Genomic DNA, 21599 nt, shown 5'->3' on the forward strand with positions numbered 1-21599 from the left:
TTTAACCAGGTAGGCCAGTTGAGAACACCTTTATTTAACCAGGTAGGCTAGTTGAGAACACCTTTATTTAACCAGGTAGGCTAGTTGAGAACACCTTTATTTAACCGGATAGGCTAGTTGAGAACACCTTTTTTTAACCAGGGAGGCTAGTTGAGAACAACTTCTCATTTAAAACTGCGACCGGGCCAAGATAAAGCAAAGCAGTGTGACACAAACAACACAGTTACACATGGAATAAACAAACATACAGTCAATAACACAATAGAAAAAAGTCTGCAAATGAGGTAAGGGAGGTTAGGCAATAAATAGGCCATGGTGGAGTGATAAATGTGCAGAAGATGAGTGTGCAAGTAGAGATACTGGGGTGCAAAGGAGCAAGATAAATACAGTATGGGGATGAGGTAGTAGGATGGGCTGTTTACAGATGGGCTATGTACAGGTGCAGTGATCTGTGAGCTGCTCTGACAGCTAGTGCTTAAAGCTAGAGTCTCCAGCTCCAGTGATTTTTGCAGTTCGTTCCAGTCATTGGCAGCAGAGAACTGGAAGGAAAGACAGCCAAAGGGGGTGTTGGCTTTGGGGATGACCAGTGAGATATACCTGCTGGAGCGCGTGCTGCTATGGTGACCAGTGAGCTGAGATAAGGCGGGGCTTTACCTAGCAAAGACTTGTAGATGACCTGGAGCCAGTGGGTTTGGTGACGAGTATAAAGCGAGGGCCAGCCAACGAGAGCGTACAGGTCGCAGTGGTGGGTAGTATATGGGGCTTTGGTGACAAAACGGATGGCACTGTGATAGATAGTTATGTATCTTATTTATCACACAGCACACAGACACAGAGTCTTTGAGAGGAGAATCTGTCAGAGGCCTGGTGGTCGACACAGAGACAGACCTCACAGGCTTGGTGGTCGTCTGAGACACAGACCTCACATGCCTGGTGGTCGACACAGAGACAGACCTCACAGGCCTGGTGGTCGTCTGAGAGACAGACCTCACAGGCCTGGTGGTCGACACAGAGACACAGACCTCACAGGCCTGGTGGTCGACACAGAGACACAGACCTCACAGGCCTGGTGGTCGACACAGAGACACAGACCTCACAGGCCTGGTGGTCGACACAGAGACACAGACCTCACAGGCCTGGTGGTCGACACAGAGACACAGACCTCACAGGCCTGGTGGTCGACACAGAGACACAGACCTCACAGGCCTGGTGGTCGACACAGAGACACAGACCTCACAGGCCTGGTGGTCGACACAGAGACACAGACCTCACAGGCCTGGTGGTCGACACAGAGACACAGATCTCACAGGCCCTGTTCCAAGTGTTACTGTATTCCCTTCATAGTATTTAAAGACTTGGTTTGTACCAGAGCAGTATTATGTTAGTATTTAAAGACTTGGTTTGTACCAGAGCAGTTTTATGTTAGTATTTAAAGACTTGGTTTGTACCAGAGCAGTAGTATGCTAGTATTTAAATGACTTGGTTTGTACCAGAGCAGTATTATGCTAGTATTTAAATGACTTGGTTTGTACCAGAGCAGTATTATGCTAGTATTTAAATGACTTGTTTTGTATCAGAGCAGTATTATGCTAGTATTTAAATGACTTGGTTTGTACCGGAGCAGTATTATGCTAGTATTTAAATGACTTGGTTTGTACCAGAGCAGTATTATGCTAGTATTTAAATGACTTGGTTTGTACCAGAGCAGTATTATGCTAGTATTTAAATGACTTGTTTTGTATCAGAGCAGTATTATGCTAGTATTTAAATGACTTGGTTTGTACCAGAGCAGTATTATGCTAGTATTTAAATGACTTGTTTTGTATCAGAGCAGTATTATGCTAGTATTTAAATGACTTGGTTTGTACCAGAGCAGTATTATGCTAGTATTTAAATGACTTGGTTTGTACCAGAGCAGTATTATGCTAGTATTTAAATGACTTGGTTTGTACCGGAGCAGTATTATGCTAGTATTTAAATGACTTGGTTTGTATCAGAGCAGTATTATGCTAGTATTTAAATGACTTGGTTTGTACTGGAGCAGTATTATGCTAGTATTTAAATGACTTGGTTTGTACCAGAGCAGTATTATGCTAGTATTTAAATGACTTGGTTTGTACCAGAGCAGTATAATGCTAGTATTTAAATGACTTGGTTTGTACCAGAGCAGTAGTCTCATGCTGCTGTTTTCCCTGTCTAGGTGGCAGTTCCCTGAACAACCTGGTAGAGCTGAAGACTATTAACATCAACCCCACAGACACCACTGTTCCTCTGCTCAACGACTGCAATGAGGTAACTTAAACATTATACATTAATATCAAAAACCCTAGACATTGTAATGTGTGAACCCCAGGAGGGCAGCCGTTTCTGAGATACTGGAACCCGCACACCACTAAGATCCATCCTGAAGCCGTGTGTTCCTCACCACGCCTGGCACCGAGGATCCATCCTGAAGCCGTGTGTTCCTCACCACACGCCTGGCACCGAGGATCCATCCTGAAGCCGTGTGTTCCTCACCACGCCTGGCACCGAGGATCCATCCTGAAGCCGTGTGTTCCTCACCACGCCTGGCACCGAGGATCCATCCTGAAGCCGTGTGTTCCTCACCACACGCCTGGCACCGAGGATCCAGCCTGAAGCCGTGTGTTCCTCACCACGCCTGGCACCGAGGATCCATCCTGAAGTCGTGTGTTCCTCACCACACGCCTGGCACCGAGGATCCAGCCTGAAGCCGTGTGTTCCTCACCACGCCTGGCACCGAGGATCCATCCTGAAGCCGTGTGTTCCTCACCACACGCCTGGCACCGAGGATCCAGCCTGAAGCCGTGTGTTCCTCACCACACGCCTGGCACCGAGGATCCATCCTGAAGCCGTGTGTTCCTCACCACGCCTGGCACCGAGGATCCAGCCTGAAGCCGTGTGTTCCTCACCACACGCCTGGCACCGAGGATCCATCCTGAAGCCGTGTGTTTCTGACCACACGCCTGGCACCGAGGATCCAGCCTGAAGCCGTGTGTTCCTCACCACACGCCTGGCACCGAGGATCCAGCCTGAAGCCGTGTGTTCCTCACCACACGCCTGGCACCGAGGATCCATCCTGAAGCCGTGTGTTCCTCACCACACGCCTGGCACCGAGGATCCATCGTGAAGCCGTGTGTTCCTCACCACACGCCTGGCACCGAGGATCCATCCTGAAGCCGTGTGTTCCTCACCACACGCCTGGCACCGAGGATCCATCCTGAAGTCGTGTGTTCCTCACCACACGCCTGGCACCGAGGATCCATCCTGAAGTCGTGTGTTTCTGACCACACGCCTGGCACCGAGGATCCAGCCTGAAGCCGTGTGTTCCTCACCACACGCCTGGCACCAAGGATCCATCCTGAAGCCGTGTGTTTCTCTCCACACGCCTGGCACCGAGGATCAAGCCACGCTCAGTCTCCTAGGTCACTGGTTTTGTCCATTCTAATGTTCATTTGAACAGTAACTGAATGTCTTGATGCCTGTCTGCCTGCTTTATATAGCAAGACACGTGACTCACTGTCATGTAGGAGACAACCATTTTCGTGAACGGACTGATGTACTTAATTTACGGGCCATTGATTCTTAAAGAATAGAACTTCTAAATTAGTTCTACCTCATCAGAACCCCACATATAGGCCTGTTTTAGTCCACTGTTTGGAAACAATGTAATTGTAAATCGAACGCTCCAGCTTCACAAGAGGAAATCTGTTGTAATTCCTCAGTACCAGTAACCGCTGTAACCTGTGTCCACCGGTACTCACCAGTGTGTTCTCTTCCAGTACCACAGGTACATAGAGATCGCCATCAAGCAGTGCCGCAGCTCTGGCATCGACTGTAAGATCCACGGCCTGGGTATCGTGGGACGGATCAGAGCAGAGGATGAGGACCTGGCCACCGTGCCGTTCCTGGCTTCAGACAACGAGGAAGAGGATGATGAGAAGACGCCTACTGGGAGGTGAGGAATGATTCTGTTTTTAAAGTAGTGCCACAATCCTAAATCAACCCCTAGACCCTGACCCCATACGCCGTAGACCATAAGCCCTAGAACATAAGCCCTAGAACATAAGCCCTAGAACATACGCCCTAGAACATACGCAATTCGCTCCGAAATCCATTGGCTCCAGGGGATTTACTGCATAGATTTAATTGCCAACACAATCTCTTCTACAGAGAGCTGTTTGTCTAGTTCAGCAGCTGTCTCAGGTTCAACTGTAGGAACATCTAACTTCTCAGGTTCAACTGTAGGAACATCTAACTTCTCAGGTTCAACTGTAGGAACATCTAAGTTCTCAGGTTCAACTGTAGGAACATCTAAGTCCTCAGGTTAAACTGTAGGAACATCTAAGTCCTCAGGTTCAACTGTAGGAACATCTAAGTCCTCAGGTTCAACTGTAGGAACATCTAAGTCCTCAGGTTCAACTGTAGGAACATCTAAGTTCTCAGGTTCAACTGTAGGAACATCTAAGTTCTCAGGTTCAACTGTAGGAACATCTAAGTTCTCAGAGGTGTGGAGTAAGGTGGCACTACCAGCTGATTCTGAAGTGTATATTTGTGAGTAAAAGTTATGAAAGCATGAATTGACCTCTAAATGATCAATACATTTGTTACCCAGCTCGTCAGTTATCTCAGGTATGGTTTGATTTGCAGTTCTCTGGCGCAGCTAATGTGCTAGCATTTTCTCGGATGTTCCTAATTTTGGTATCGAGATTTACTCATTCGATTTTCAGCTTGTCGAGTTTAAAGATCAAACACCATCTGAAGAGTGAAACGTTGTTGTAGTAAATCTGGGGATGAAGAGTGTGAATACGCTATATCCAAATCCCAGAATACCCCACACAGCCTGGTTCCTCTCTAGGTTTCTTCCTAGGTTTTGGCCTTTCTAGGGAGTTTTTCCTAGCCACCGTGCTTCTACACCTGCATTGAGATATCAGCTGATGTACGAAGGGCTATATAAATAAATTAGATTTGATTTTGAATACGCTATATCCAAATCCCAGAATGGATTTGTAAGTGCCCCTCTGCATTGAACATTGCACTTCCTTAATTTTGGGCTGTACTAAATAATTTGGCCCCTTTTTTAAATAAGCCTTCAGTGATTCCCATACTGAGACATTCCAGGGGTTTGCTTTACCTCGAGAAACAGCTCAATTTCAGATGATATGAAAGCAACAAGGTTTTCTTCTGATCGCACTAGTGAGTTAAGCCACCAAGGGGGATAATTAGGCTGTGTATTTGGTAGAAGTAGTTTCATAGTAAGAGGGGAGGAATGATCCGGAATGACTATAGCTTGGTAACTCTGTGATGAGGGGCAGAAATCTATTGTCTAGGGAAAAGTAGTCTATAGGTGAGAAGGTCTATGAACTGGCGATTAAAAAAACAACACTCCCTCGCTGTGGGATTGTGGAAACGCCACGCATCAGATATGCCTTACAGAGCCTTCGGAAAAGTATTTCAGACACTTTGACTTTTACACATTTCGTTACGTTACAGCCTTATTCTAAAATGGATTACATTGTTTTATTACCTTATCATTCTACACACACTAACCCATAATGACAAAGCAAAAGCAGTTAAAAAAAAAATAATTTGCTAATTTATAATTTTAAAAAATTGGGTGTGTGCTTAGGGTCGTTGTAAAGGTGAACCTTCGCCTCAGTCTGAGGTCCTGAGTGCTCTGGAGCAGGTTTTCATCAAGGATCTCTGTACTTTGCTTCGTTCATCTTTGCCTCGATCCTGACTAGTCTCCCAGTCCTGCCGCTGAAAAACATCCCATGCAAATGTTTTCCTCTCCTCCGCTCCTCCACTTCAAGTGCTGCCATAGAAATAGAATTAGTACAACCGGCGTCCCCATTCAATTCAATGATGTCATAATGGGTGTTCCCCATTCAAGTCAATGATGTCATAATGGGTGTTCCCCATTCAAGTCAAGGATGTCATAATGGGTGTTCCCCATTCAAGTCAATGATGTCATAATGGGTGTTCCCCATTCAAGTCAATGATGTTATAATGGGTGGACTGCCGGCCATTGTGAGGAGCAGAGCCGGGAAGTGTAGCTATCAATATGTTTTGTGATTTGTTGATTCGACTCAACTTGGATCAATGTATTATAATTGTTGTGCATTTCAAACGGTTATTACGGTCATTTGGCTGGCCAATTACTGTCATCAAAAAATGAATGACTGTCACAGTCCTAATCAAAGGTTCCCCTCGATTCATGCTGGGCCTGACCTTTCCCTGTTTATTACCTCATGCTGGGCCTTTTCCCTGTTTATTACCTCTATATTCATGCTGGGCCTTTTCCCTGTTTATTACCTCTATATTCATGCTGGGCCTTTTCCCTGTTTATTACCTCTATATTCATGCTGGGCCTTTTCCCTGTTTATTACCTCTATATTCATGCTGGGCCTTTCCCTGTTTATTACCTCTATATTCATGCTGGGCCTTTTCCCTGTTTATGACCTCATGCTGGGCCTTTCCCCTGTTTATTACCTCTATATTCATGCTGGGCCTTTCCCCTGTTTATTACCTCTATATTCATGCTGGGCCTTTCCCCTGTTTATTACCTCTATATTCATGCTGGACCTTTTCCCTGTTTATTACCTCTATATTCATGCTGGGCCTTTTCCCTGTTTATTACCTCTCTATTCATGCTGGGCCTTTCCCTGTTTATTACCTCTATGTTCATGCTGGGCCTTTTCCCTGTTTATTACCTCTATATTCATGCTGGACCTTTTCCCTGTTTATTACCTCTATGTTCATGCTGGGCCTTTCCCCTGTTTATTACCTCATGCTGGACCTTTTCCCTGTTTATTACCTCTATATTCATGCTGGGCCTTTCCCCTGTTTATTACCTCTATATTCATGCTGGGCCTTTCCCCTGTTTATTACCTCTATATTCATGCTGGGCCTTTTCCCTGTTTATTACCTCTATATTCATGCTGGGCCTTTTCCCTGTTTATTACCTCTATATTCATGCTGGGCCTTTTCCCTGTTTATTACCTCTATATTCATGCTGGGCCTTTTCCCTGTTTATTACCTCTCTATTCATGCTGGACCTTTTCCCTGTTTATTACCTCTATATTCATGCTGGGCCTTTTCCCTGTTTATTACCTCTATATTCATGCTGGACCTGGGCCTTTCCCCTGTTTATTACCTCTATATTCATGCTGGGCCTTTCCCCTGTTTATTACCTCTATATTCATGCTGGGCCTTTTCCCTGTTTATTACCTCTATATTCATGCTGGGCCTTTCCCCTGTTTATTACCTCTATATTCATGCTGGGCCTTTTCCCTGTTTATTACCTCTATATTCATGCTGGGCCTTTCCCTGTTTATTACCTCTATATTCATGCTGGACCTTTTCCCTGTTTATTACCTCTATATTCATGCTGGACCTTTTCCCTGTTTATTACCTCTATATTCATGCTGGGCCTTTTCCCTGTTTATTACCTCTATATTCATGCTGGGCCTTTTCCCTGTTTATTACCTCTATATTCATGCTGGGCCTTTTCCCTGTTTATTACCTCTATATTCATGCTGGGCCTTTTCCCTGTTTATTACCTCTATATTCATGCTGGGCCTTTTCCCTGTTTATTACCTCTATATTCATGCTGGGCCTTTTCCCTGTTTATTACCTCTATATTCATGCTGGGCCTTTTCCCTGTTTATTACCTCTATATTCATGCTGGACCTTTTCCCTGTTTATTACCTCTCTATTCATGCTGGGCCTTTTCCCTGTTTATTACCTCTATATTCATGCTGGGCCTTTTCCCTGTTTATTACCTCTATATTCATGCTGGGCCTTTCCCCTGTTTATTACCTCTATATTCATGCTGGGCCTTTTCCCTGTTTATTACCTCTATATTCATGCTGGGCCTTTCCCCTGTTTATTACCTCTATATTCATGCTGGGCCTTTTCCCTGTTTATTACCTCTATATTCATGCTGGGCCTTTTCCCTGTTTATTACCTCTATATTCATGCTGGGCCTTTCCCTGTTTATTACCTCTATATTCATGCTGGGCCTTTTCCCTGTTTATTACCTCTATATTCATGCTGGGCCTTTCCCCTGTTTATTACCTCTATATTCATGCTGGGCCTTTCCCCTGTTTATTACCTCTATATTCATGCTGGGCCTTTTCCCTGTTTATTACCTCTATATTCATGCTGGGCCTTTTCCCTGTTTATTATCTCTATATTCATGCTGGGCCTTTCCCTGTTTATTACCTCTATATTCATGCTGGGCCTTTTCCCTGTTTATTACCTCTATATTCATGCTGGGCCTTTTCCCTGTTTATTACCTCTATATTCATGCTGGGCCTTTCCCCTGTTTATTACCTCTATATTCATGCTGGACCTTTTCCCTGTTTATTATCTCTATATTCATGCTGGGCCTTTTCCCTGTTTATTACCTCTATATTCATGCTGGACCTTTTCCCTGTGTATTACCTCTATATTCATGCTGGGCCTTTTCCCTGTTTATTACCTCTATATTCATGCTGGGCCTTTCCCTGTTTATTACCTCTATATTCATGCTGGGCCTTTTCCCTGTTTATTACCTCTATATTCATGCTGGACCTTTTCCCTGTTTATTACCTCTATATTCATGCTGGGCCTTTCCCCTGTTTATTACCTCTATATTCATGCTGGGCCTTTTCCCTGTTTATTACCTCTATATTCATGCTGGGCCTTTTCCCTGTTTATTACCTCTATATTCATGCTGGGCCTTTTCCCTGTTTATTACCTCTATATTCATGCTGGGCCTTTCCCCTGTTTATTACCTCTATATTCATGCTGGGCCTTTTCCCTGTTTATTACCTCTATATTCATGCTGGGCCTTTCCCCTGTTTATTACCTCTATATTCATGCTGGGCCTTTTCCCTGTTTATTACCTCTATATTCATGCTGGGCCTTTTCCCTGTTTATTACCTCTATATTCATGCTGGGCCTTTTCCCTGTTTATTACCTCTATATTCATGCTGGGCCTTTTCCCTGTTTATTACCTCTATATTCATGCTGGGCCTTTTCCCTGTTTATTACCTCTATATTCATGCTGGGCCTTTTCCCTGTTTATTACCTCTATATTCATGCTGGGCCTTTTCCCTGTTTATTACCTCTATATTCATGCTGGGCCTTTTCCCTGTTTATTACCTCTATATTCATGCTGGGCCTTTCCCCTGTTTATTACCTCTATATTCATGCTGGGCCTTTTCCCTGTTTATTACCTCTATATTCATGCTGGGCCTTTCCCCTGTTTATTACCTCTATATTCATGCTGGGCCTTTTCCCTGTTTATTACCTCTATATTCATGCTGGGCCTTTCCCCTGTTTATTACCTCTATATTCATGCTGGGCCTTTTCCCTGTTTATTACCTCTATATTCATGCTGGGCCTTTTCCCTGTTTATTACCTCTATATTCATGCTGGGCCTTTTCCCTGTTTATTACCTCTATATTCATGCTGGGCCTTTTCCCTGTTTATTACCTCTATATTCATGCTGGGCCTTTCCCTGTTTATTACCTCTATATTCATGCTGGGCCTTTTCCCTGTTTATTACCTCTATATTCATGCTGGGCCTTTCCCCTGTTTATTACCTCTATATTCATGCTGGGCCTTTCCCCTGTTTATTACCTCTATATTCATGCTGGGCCTTTTCCCTGTTTATTACCTCTATATTCATGCTGGGCCTTTTCCCTGTTTATTATCTCTATATTCATGCTGGGCCTTTCCCTGTTTATTACCTCTATATTCATGCTGGGCCTTTTCCCTGTTTATTACCTCTATATTCATGCTGGGCCTTTTCCCTGTTTATTACCTCTATATTCATGCTGGACCTTTTCCCTGTTTATTACCTCTATATTCATGCTGGGCCTTTCCCCTGTTTATTACCTCTATATTCATGCTGGGCCTTTTCCCTGTTTATTACCTCTATATTCATGCTGGACCTTTTCCCTGTTTATTACCTCTATATTCATGCTGGGCCTTTCCCCTGTTTATTACCTCTATATTCATGCTGGGCCTTTTCCCTGTTTATTACCTCTATATTCATGCTGGGCCTTTCCCCTGTTTATTACCTCTATATTCATGCTGGGCCTTTCCCCTGTTTATTACCTCTATATTCATGCTGGACCTTTTCCCTGTTTATTACCTCTATATTCATGCTGGGCCTTTCCCTGTTTATTACCTCTATATTCATGCTGGACCTTTTCCCTGTTTATTATCTCTATATTCATGCTGGGCCTTTTCCCTGTTTATTACCTCTATATTCATGCTGGGCCTTTCCCTTGTTTATTACCTCTATATTCATGCTGGGCCTTTTCCCTGTTTATTACCTCTATATTCATGCTGGGCCTTTTCCCTGTTTATTACCTCTATATTCATGCTGGGCCTTTTCCCTGTTTATTACCTCTATATTCATGCTGGGCCTTTCCCCTGTTTATTACCTCTATATTCATGCTGGGCCTTTTCCCTGTTTATTACCTCTATATTCATGCTGGGCCTTTCCCCTGTTTATTACCTCTATATTCATGCTGGGCCTTTTCCCTGTTTATTACCTCTATATTCATGCTGGACCTTTTCCCTGTTTATTACCTCTATATTCATGCTGGGCCTTTTCCCTGTTTATTACCTCTATATTCATGCTGGGCCTTTTCCCTGTTTATTACCTCTATATTCATGCTGGGCCTTTCCCCTGTTTATTACCTCTATATTCATGCTGGGCCTTTTCCCTGTTTATTACCTCTATATTCATGCTGGGCCTTTCCCTGTTTATTACCTCTATATTCATGCTGGACCTTTTCCCTGTTTATTATCTCTATATTCATGCTGGGCCTTTTCCCTGTTTATTACCTCTATATTCATGCTGGGCCTTTTCCCTGTTTATTACCTCTATATTCATGCTGGGCCTTTTCCCTGTTTATTACCTCTATATTCATGCTGGGCCTTTCCCCTGTTTATTACCTCTATATTCATGCTGGGCCTTTTCCCTGTTTATTACCTCTATATTCATGCTGGGCCTTTCCCCTGTTTATTACCTCTATATTCATGCTGGGCCTTTTCCCTGTTTATTACCTCTATATTCATGCTGGACCTTTTCCCTGTTTATTACCTCTATATTCATGCTGGACCTTTTCCCTGTTTATTACCTCTATATTCATGCTGGGCCTTTTCCCTGTTTATTACCTCTATATTCATGCTGGGCCTTTCCCCTGTTTATTACCTCTATATTCATGCTGGGCCTTTTCCCTGTTTATTACCTCTATATTCATGCTGGGCCTTTCCCTGTTTATTATTACTAAAAACCCTTATCTACACCAATACAGTTGGCTGGTATTTCAGCTCTATTTTATTCATGCTCTGATGATTCCTTCAGAGCATCTTTGGCCTCTGAGTCAGTAGAGATAATTTTGTCCATGTTCAGATCTTTAAATCCCCGCTGGGTTCTTTTTACAGATCTGATTCCTCTCTTTCTGTTCTGCTAGTTTGGCCCGTAAGAAGTTGTCCGGTCTGGAGTCGACTGCCACCATCCGGACCAAGGTGTTTGTCTGGGGACTCAATGACAAAGACCAGCTGGGAGGACTGAAGGGGTCCAAGGTACTGCCTGGTCTGCTTTGATTAGGCTAAAGTTCAACTTTAAGGCGCATGCCCTGCCAAATCTGAGGATCTCTCTTTTCCAGACATCTATTTCCTGTGTGTTTGAGGGGTGCAAAAATCCACTTGTTACTGACAGTAAATCTCACTGGATGGATTGCTTTCATTTCAATCTCGTGACTCTTTCCTACTCTTGCTTGTGCTTTGGTCCTGTTAATGTTACGACCACGAAAATGTTTGTAATAACCTGTCAAACACACCTGTCCCATCCATTTATGTTAATGTTTTATGTAATGAACTAAAATATAAATGCAACAATTTCAAAGATTTACAGTTCATTAGAAGGAAATCTGTCAATTTAAATAAACGAATTAGGCCCTAATTTATGGATTTCACGTGACTGGTTAGGGGCGTAGTCATGGGTGGGCCTGGGAGGGCACAGGCCCACCCAATGGATTTCACGTGACTGGTTAGGGGCGTAGTCACGGGTGGGCCTGGGAGGGCACAGGCCCACCCAATGGATTTCACGTGACTGGTTAGGGGCGTAGTCACGGGTGGGCCTGGGAGGGCACAGGCCCACCCAATGGATTTCACGTGACTGGGCAGGGGCGTAGTCACGCGTGGGCCTGGGAGGGCACAGGCCCACCCACTGGGGAGCCAGGCTCAGCTCAGCCAATCAGAATGATTTTTTTCCCCCACAAAAGGGCTTTATTACAGACAGAAATAATCCAACACTTCACATGTCGCGTTTTATATTTTTGTTCAAGTTTATATGCAAATAAAACCAGTGTATTTGTGCAAATGAAGCACATCTCATTTTATCTACTTTAACACAAAATATATAAACAAATACCTGATACCATTAGAAAATGTATATATGAGTGCATTCTAAGAAAATAAAAAGTGACATTTTACAATAAATTGAATAACAGAATTCCCACCAAAATCCCAGAATGATTTGTCCGTGCCAGTAAAAAGGTGCTGTTATTCAGTCAATATCGGATGGATTTAAAACATTCTTAAAGTTTGGAGTATCTCCATCCATTGTCCCAACTGTGTTGCTTGTTTTTACAAAACATCCATAAAATAGATGGGAAATGCTGCAGTTGAATGTTAACAGCTGTCTAATTCTTTAGTCTGATCCTCTGCATGTCGGTGCTCTTCCTACTCAGATCAAGGTCCCGTCCTTCTCTGAAACCCTCTCAGCCCTCAACGTGGTGCAGGTGGCCGGCGGCTCCAAGAGTCTGTTTGCCGGTCAGTAAAGACGCAGACAAGTTGTTAGACATGAGAGGGCAATGCCTGCTGTATGAGAGGGCAATGCCTGCTGTATGAGAGGGCAATGCCTGCTGTATGAGAGGGCAATGCCTGCTGTATGAGAGGGCAATGCCTGCTGTATGAGAGGGCAATGCCTGCTGTATGAGAGGGCAATGCCTGCTGTATGAGAGGGCAATGCCTGCTGTATGAGAGGACAATGCCTGCTGTATGAGAGGGCAGCTGTATGAGAGGGCAATGCCTGCTGTATGAGAGGGCAGCTGTATGAGAGGGCAATGCCTGCTGTATGAGAGGGCAATGCCTGCTGTATGAGAGGGCAACGCCTGCTGTATGAGAGGGCAACGCCTGCTGTATGAGAGGGCAACGCCTGCTGTATGAGAGGGCAACGCCTGCTGTATGAGAGGGCAACGCCTGCTGTATGAGAGGGCAACGCCTGCTGTATGAGAGGGCAACGCCTGCTGTATGAGAGGGCAACGCCTGCTGTATGAGAGGGCAACGCCTGCTGTATGAGAGGGCAACGCCTGCTGTATGAGAGGGCAATGCCAGCTGTTAGCGTTGTCTATGTTTCTGTTGAGAAAGGTGTTCCTTCAGAAACTACGTGTGTGTGTGTGTGTGTGTGTGTGTGTGTGTGTGTGTGTGTGTGTGTGTGTGTGTGTGCGTGTGTGTGTGTGTGTAACTGACCTACCTGTGTTGTTTCAGTGACTGACGAGGGGAAGGTGTGTGTGTGTGTGTTACCTGTAATGTTCCAGTGACTGACGAGGGGAAGGGGTGTGCCTGAATTACTTCCGGCGCCGACAGAGATGGCCGCCTCGCTTCGCGTTCCTAGGAAACTATGCAGTTTTTTGTTTTTTTACGTGTTATTTCTTACATTAGTACCCCAGCTCATCTTAGGTTTCATTACATACAGTCGAGAAGAACTACTGAATATAAGATCAGCATCAACTCACCATCAGTACGACCAAGAATATGTTTTTCGCGACGCGGATCCTGTGTTCTGCCTTACAAACAGGACAACGGAGTGGATCCCATGCAGCGACCCAAAAAAACGACTCCGAAAGAGAGGGAAACGAGGCGGTCTTCTGGTCAGACTCCGGAGACGGGCACACCGTGCACCACTCCCTAGCATTCTTCTTGCCAATGTCCAGTCTCTTGACAACAAGGTTGATGAAATCCGAGCAAGGGTAGCATTCCAGAGGGACATCAGAGACTGTAACGTTCTTTGCTTCACGGAAACGTGGCTCACTGGAGTGACTCTATCCGAAGCGGTGCAGCCAACGGGTTTCTCCACACATCGCGCAGACAGAAACAAACAACTTTCTGGTAAGAAGAGGGGCGGCGGCGTATGCCTTATGACTAACGTGACATGGTGTGATGAAAGAAACATACAGGAACTCAAATCCTTCTGTTCACCTGATTTAGAATTCCTCACAATCAAATGTAGACCGCATTATCTACCAAGAGAATTCTCTTCGATTATAATCACAGCCGTATACATCCCCCCCCAAGCAGACACATCGATGGCTCTGAATGAACTTTATTTAACTCTTTGCAAACTGGAAACCATTCATCCGGAGGCTGCATTCATTGTAGCTGGGGATTTTAACAAGGCTAATCTGAAAACAAGACTCCCTAAATTTTATCAGCATATCGATTGCGCAACCAGGGGTGGAAAGACCTTGGATCATTGTTACTCTAACTTCCGCGACGCATATAAGGCCCTGCCCCGCCCCCCTTTCGGAAAAGCTGACCACGACTCCATTTTGTTGATCCCTGCCTACAGACAGAAACTAAAACAAGAGGCTCCCACGCTGAGGTCTGTCCAACGCTGGTCCGACCAAGCTGACTCCACACTCCAAGACTGCTTCCACCACGTGGACTGGGACATGTTTCGTATTGCGTCAGACAACAACATTGACGAATACGCTGATTCGGTGTGTGAGTTCATTAGAACGTGCGTTGAAGATGTCGTTCCCATAGCAACGATTAAAACATTCCCTAACCAGAAACCGTGGATTGATGGCAGCATTCGCGTGAAACTGAAAGCGCGAACCACTGCTTTTAATCAGGGGAAGGTGTCTGGTAACATGACCGAATACAAACAGTGCAGCTATTCCCTCCGCAAGGCTATCAAACAAGCTAAGCGTCAGTACAGAGACAAAGTAGAATCTCAATTCAACGGCTCAGACACAAGAGGCATGTGGCAGGGTCTACAGTCAATCACGGACTACAGGAAGAAATCCAGCCCAGTCACGGACCAGGATGTCCTGCTCCCAGGCAGACTAAACAACTTTTTTGCCCGCTTTGAGGACAATACAGTGCCACTGACACGGCCGGCAACGAAAACATGCGGTCTCTCCTTCACTGCAGCCGAGGTGAGTAAGACATTTAAACGTGTTAACCCTCGCAAGGCTGCAGGCCCAGACGGCATCCCCAGCCGCGCCCTCAGAGCATGCGCAGACCAGCTGGCCGGTGTGTTTACGGACATATTCAATCAATCCCTATACCAGTCTGCTGTTCCCACATGCTTCAAGAGGGCCACCATTGTTCCTGTTCCCAAGAAAGCTAAGGTAACTGAGCTAAACGACTACCGCCCCGTAGCACTCACTTCCGTCATCATGAAGTGCTTTGAGAGACTAGTCAAGGACCATATCACCTCCACCCTACCTGACACCCTAGACCCACTCCAATTTGCTTACCGCCCAAATAGGTCCACAGACGATGCAATCTCAACCACACTGCACACCGCCCTAACCCATCTGGACAAGAGGAATACCTATGTGAGAATGCTGTTCATTGACTACAGCTCGGCATTCAACACCATAGTACCCTCCAAGCTCGTCATCAAGCTCGAGACCCTGGGTCTCGACCCCGCCCTGTGCAACTGGGTACTGGACTTCCTGACGGGCCGCCCCCAGGTGGTGAGGGTAGGCAACAACATCTCCTCCCCGCTGATCCTCAACACTGGGGCCCCACAAGGGTGCGTTCTGAGCCCTCTCCTGTACTCCCTGTTCACCCACGACTGCGTGGCCACGCACGCCTCCAACTCAATCATCAAGTTTGCGGACGACACAACAGTGGTAGGCTTGATTACCAACAACGACGAGACGGCCTACAGGGAGGAGGTGAGGGCCCTCGGAGTGTGGTGTCAGGAAAATAACCTCACACTCAACGTCAACAAAACTAAGGAGATGATTGTGGACTTCAGGAAACAGCAGAGGGAACACCCCCCTATCCACATCGATGGAACAGTAGTGGAGAGGGTAGCAAGTTTTAAGTTCCTCGGCATACACATCACAGACAAACTGAATTGGTCCACTCACACAGACAGCATTGTGAAGAAGGCGCAGCAGCGCCTCTTCAACCTCAGGAGGCTGAAGAAATTTGGCTTGTCACCAAAAGCACTCACAAACTTCTACAGATGCACAATCGAGAGCATCCTGGCGGGCTGTATCACCGCCTGGTACGGCAACTGCTCCGCCCTCAACCGTAAGGCTCTCCAGAGGGTGGTGAGGTCTGCACAACGCATCACCGGGGGCAAACTACCTGCCCTCCAGGACACCTACACCACCCGATGTCACAGGAAGGCCATAAAGATCATCAAGGACATCAACCACCCGAGCCACTGCCTGTTCACCCCGCTATCATCCAGAAGGCGAGGTCAGTACAGGTGCATCAAAGCTGGGACCGAGAGACTGAAAAACAGCTTCTATCTCAAGGCCATCAGACTGTTAAACAGCCACCACTAACATTGAGTGGCTGCTGCCAACACACTGACACTGACTCAACTCCAGCCACTTTAATAATGGGAATTGATGGGAAATTATGTAAATATATCACTAGCCACTTTAAACAATGCTACCTTATATAATGTTACTTACCCTACATTATTCATCTCATATGCATACGTATATACTGTACTCTATATCATCGACTGTATCCTTATGTAATACGTGTATCACTAGCCACTTTAACTATGCCACTTTGTTTACATACTCATCTCATTTGTACATACTGTACTCGATACCATCTACTGTATCTTGCCTATGCTGCTCTGTACCATCACTCATTCATATATCCTTATGTACATATTCTTTATCCCCTTACACTGTGTACAAGACAGTAGTTTTGGAATTGTTAGTTAGATTACTTGTTGGTTATTACTGCATTGTCGGAACTAGAAGCACAAGCATTTCGCTACACTCGCATTAACATCTGCTAACCATGTGTATGTGACAAATAAAATTTGATTTGATTTGATTTGTGTGTGTGTGTGTGTGTGTGTGTGTGTGTGTGTAACTGACCTACCTGTGTTGTTTCAGTGACTGACGAGGGGAAGGTGTGTGTGTGTGTGTGTGTTACCTGTAATGTTCCAGTGACGGCCGAGGGGAAGGTGTGTGTGTGTGTGTGTAACTGACCTACCTGTGTTGTTTCAGTGACTGACGAGGGGAAGGTGTGTGTGTGTGTGTGTGTTACCTGTAATGTTCCAGTGACGGCCGAGGGGAAGGTGTGTGTGTGTGTGTGTAACTGACCTACCTGTGTTGTTTCAGTGACGGCTGAGGGGAAGGTTTATTCGTGTGGGGAGGCCACTAACGGGCGTCTGGGCCTGGGTCTGTCCAGCGGTACCATCCCTATCCCCCGCCAGATCACTGCTCTCAGTAACTACGTAGTGAAGAAAGTTGCGGTGCATTCTGGGGGACGCCACGCCATGGCCCTCACCGTAGATGGGAAGGTGTTCTCCTGGGGAGAGGGAGACGACGGGAAACTGGGACACTTCAGCAGGATGTAAGTTTATATATGATGCGTCCCAAATTGCACCATATTCCCTACATAGTGCACTACTTTTGACCAGGGCCCACAGTCCTCTAATCATCACACCCTACACTACACTGAGACTTTCATTCTACTGTGTACACTAAGACTTTCATTCTACTGTGTACACTAAGACTTTCATTCTACTGTGTACACTAAGACTTTCATTCTACTGTGAATACTGAGACTTTCATTCTACTGTGTACACTAAGACTTTCATTCTACTGTGTACACTAAGACTTTCATTCTACTGTGAATACTGAGACTTTCATTCTACTGTGTACACTAAGACTTTCATTCTACTGTGTTCACTAAGACTTTCATTCTACTGTGAATACTGAGACTTTCATTCTACTGTGTACACTAAGATTTTCATTCTACTGTGTTCACTACACTGTTCACATCAACTGAATGTTGATTTTTATTAACTTATGGTTTTGAGGCACTAATGTCCTTTATTCAGAAGATGTAGAGTATATAGAAAAACGCAGGACATCGATACCAATCTCTTTTTAAATGCATCTCTTCCTCCCTGAAGGAACTGTGACAAGCCGCGCCTCATCGAGGCCCTGAAGACCAAGAGGATCCGGGACATCGCCTGCGGCTCGTCCCACAGTGCTGCCATCACCTCCAGTGGAGAACTGTACAGCTGGGGCCTGGGGGAGTACGGACGACTGGGACACGGAGACAACACCACGCAGCTACGACCCAAACTGGTACGTAGTAGAGACCACACCACGCAGCTACGACCCAAACTGGTACGTAGTAGAGACTACACCACGCAGCTACGACCCAAACTGGTACGTAGTAGAGACTACACCACGCAGCTACGACCCAAACTGGTACGTAGTAGAGACTACACCACGCAGCTACGACCCAAACTGGTACGTAGTAGAGACCACACCACGCAGCTACGACCCAAACTGGTACGTAGTAGAGACAACACCACACAGCTACGACCCAAACTGGTACGTAGTAGAGACCACACCACACAGCTACGTCCCAAACTGGTACGTAGTAGAGACTACACCACGCAGCTACGACCCAAACTGGTACGTAGTAGAGACCACATCACGCAGCTACGTCCCAAACTGGTACGTAGTAGAGACTACACCACGCAGCTACGACCCAAACTGGTACGTAGTAGAGACCACACCACGCAGCTACGTCCCAAACTGGTACGTAGTAGAGACTACACCACGCAGCTACGACCCAAACTGGTACGTAGTAGAGACCACACCACGCAGCTACGACCCAAACTGGTACGTAGTAGAGACCACACCACGCAGCTACGTCCCAAACTGGTACGTAGTAGAGACTACACCACGCAGCTACGACCCAAACTGGTACGTAGTAGAGACCACACCACACAGCTACGACCCAAACTGGTACGTAGTAGAGACAACACCACGCAGCTACGACCCAAACTGGTACGTAGTAGAGACCACACCACGCAGCTACGACCCAAACTGGTACGTAGTAGAGACAACACCACACAGCTACGACCCAAACTGGTACGTAGTAGAGACCACACCACACAGCTACGTCCCAAACTGGTACGTAGTAGAGACTACACCACGCAGCTACGACCCAAACTGGTACGTAGTAGAGACCACACCACGCAGCTACGTCCCAAACTGGTACGTAGTAGAGACTACACCACGCAGCTACGACCCAAACTGGTACGTAGTAGAGACCACACCACGCAGCTACGTCCCAAACTGGTACGTAGTAGAGACTACACCACGCAGCTACGACCCAAACTGGTACGTAGTAGAGACCACACCACGCAGCTACGACCCAAACTGGTACGTAGTAGAGACTACACCACGCAGCTACGACCCAAACTGGTACGTAGTAGAGACCACACCACGCAGCTACGACCCAAACTGGTACGTAGTAGAGACCACACCACGCAGCTACGTCCCAAACTGGTACGTAGTAGAGACTACACCACGCAGCTACGACCCAAACTGGTACGTAGTAGAGACAACACCACACAGCTACGACCCAAACTGGTACGTAGTAGAGACTACACTACGCAGCTACGACCCAAACTGGTACGTAGTAGAGACAACACCACGCAGCTACGACCCAAACAGGTACGTTGTAGAGATTACACCACGCAGCTACGACCCAAACTGGTACGTAGTAGAGACTACACCACGCAGCTACGACCCAAACTGGTACGTAGTAGAGACAACACCACGCAGCTACGACCCAAACTGGTACGTAGTAGAGACTACACCACGCAGCTACGACCCAAACTGGTACGTAGTAGAGACAACACCACGCAGCTACGACCCAAACTGGTACGTTGTAGAGATTACACCACGCAGCTACGACCCAAACTGGTACGTAGTAGAGACCACACCACACAGCTACGACCCAAACTGGTACGTAGTAGAGACCACACCACGCAGCTACGACCCAAACTGGTACGTAGTAGAGACCACACCACGCAGCTACGACCCAAACTGGTACGTAGTAGAGACTACACCACGCAGCTACGACCCAAACTGGTACGTAGTAGAGACCACACCACACAGCTACGACCCAAACTGGTACGTAGTAGAGACAACACCACACAGCTACGACCCAAACTGGTACGTAGTAGAGACCACACCACGCAGCTACGACCCAAACTGGTACGTAGTAGAGACCACACCACGCAGCTACGACCCAAACTGGTACGTAGTAGAGACCACACCACGCAGCTACGTCCCAAATTGGTACGTAGTAGAGACTACACCACGCAGCTACGACCCAAACTAGTACGTAGTAGAGACAACACCACACAGCTACGACCCAAACTGGTACGTAGTAGAGACTACACCACGCAGCTACGACCCAAACTGGTACGTAGTAGAGACAACACCACGCAGCTACGACCCAAACTGGTACGTAGTAGAGATTACACCACGCAGCTACGACCCAAACTGGTACGTAGTAGAGACCACACCACACAGCTACGACCCAAACTGGTACGTAGTAGAGACCACACCACGCAGCTACGACCCAAACTGGTACGTAGTAGAGACCACACCACGCAGCTACGACCCAAACTGGTACGTAGTAGAGACTACACCACGCAGCTACGACCCAAACTGGTACGTAGTAGAGACCACACCACACAGCTACGACCCAAACTGGTACGTAGTAGAGACAACACCACACAGCTACGACCCAAACTGGTACGTAGTAGAGACCACACCACGCAGCTACGACCCAAACTGGTACGTAGTAGAGACCACACCACCCAGCTACGACCCAAACTGGTACGTAGTAGAGACAACACCACGCAGCTACGACCCAAACTGGTACGTAGTAGAGACCACACCACCCAGCTACAACTGGTACGTAGTAGAGACCACACCACGCAGCTACGACCCAAACTGGTACGTAGTAGCACTACCTCTCTGTGGATATGCTACTAGAATACATATAGTTTGAGACTCCTGATACTATAATAATGTACTATACATATAGTTTTCTGAGAGTCTTCTGATAAATCAAATCACATTTATTTATATAGCCCTTCTTACATCAGCTGATATCTCAAAGTGCTGTACAGAAACCCAGACTAAAACCCCAAACAGCAAGCAATGCAGGTGTAGAAGCACGGTGGCTAGGAAAAACTCCCTAGAAAGGCCAAAACCTAGGAAGAAACCTAGAGAGGAGGGGTGGCCAGTCCTCTTCTGGCTGTGCCAGGTGGAGATTATAACAGAACATGGCCAAGATGTTCAAATGTTCATAAATGACCAGCAGGGTCAAATAATAATAATCACAGTAGTTGTCGAGGGTGCAGCAAGTCAGCACCTCAGGAGTAAATGTCAGTTTGCTTTTCATAGCCGGTCATTCAGAGTATCTCTACCACTCCTCCTGTCTCTAGAGAGTTGAAAACAGCAGGT

At 46.3% G+C, this 21599-nt stretch overlaps 1 protein-coding gene across 9 annotated transcripts in view; it reads left to right on the plus strand.

Annotated features, from left to right (window-relative positions):
- Positions 1 to 21599, plus strand: part of herc2 (HECT and RLD domain containing E3 ubiquitin protein ligase 2) — a 251465-nt gene that overhangs the window by 148257 nt on the left and 81609 nt on the right. For all 9 annotated transcript variants that reach the window (XM_036978973.1, XM_036978974.1, XM_036978975.1 and 6 more), the window contains 6 exons: positions 2201 to 2292; positions 3801 to 3976; positions 11499 to 11610; positions 12780 to 12861; positions 17427 to 17661; positions 18227 to 18404. In XM_036978973.1, coding sequence (XP_036834868.1) covers positions 2201 to 2292; positions 3801 to 3976; positions 11499 to 11610; positions 12780 to 12861; positions 17427 to 17661; positions 18227 to 18404 — 875 coding nt within the window. The remainder of the gene's footprint in view (positions 1 to 2200; positions 2293 to 3800; positions 3977 to 11498; positions 11611 to 12779; positions 12862 to 17426; positions 17662 to 18226; positions 18405 to 21599) is intronic.

The sequence above is a fragment of the Oncorhynchus mykiss genome, chromosome 5 (assembly GCF_013265735.2).
Source record: "Oncorhynchus mykiss isolate Arlee chromosome 5, USDA_OmykA_1.1, whole genome shotgun sequence".
In the NCBI taxonomy this organism is placed as follows: Eukaryota; Metazoa; Chordata; class Actinopteri; order Salmoniformes; family Salmonidae; genus Oncorhynchus; species Oncorhynchus mykiss.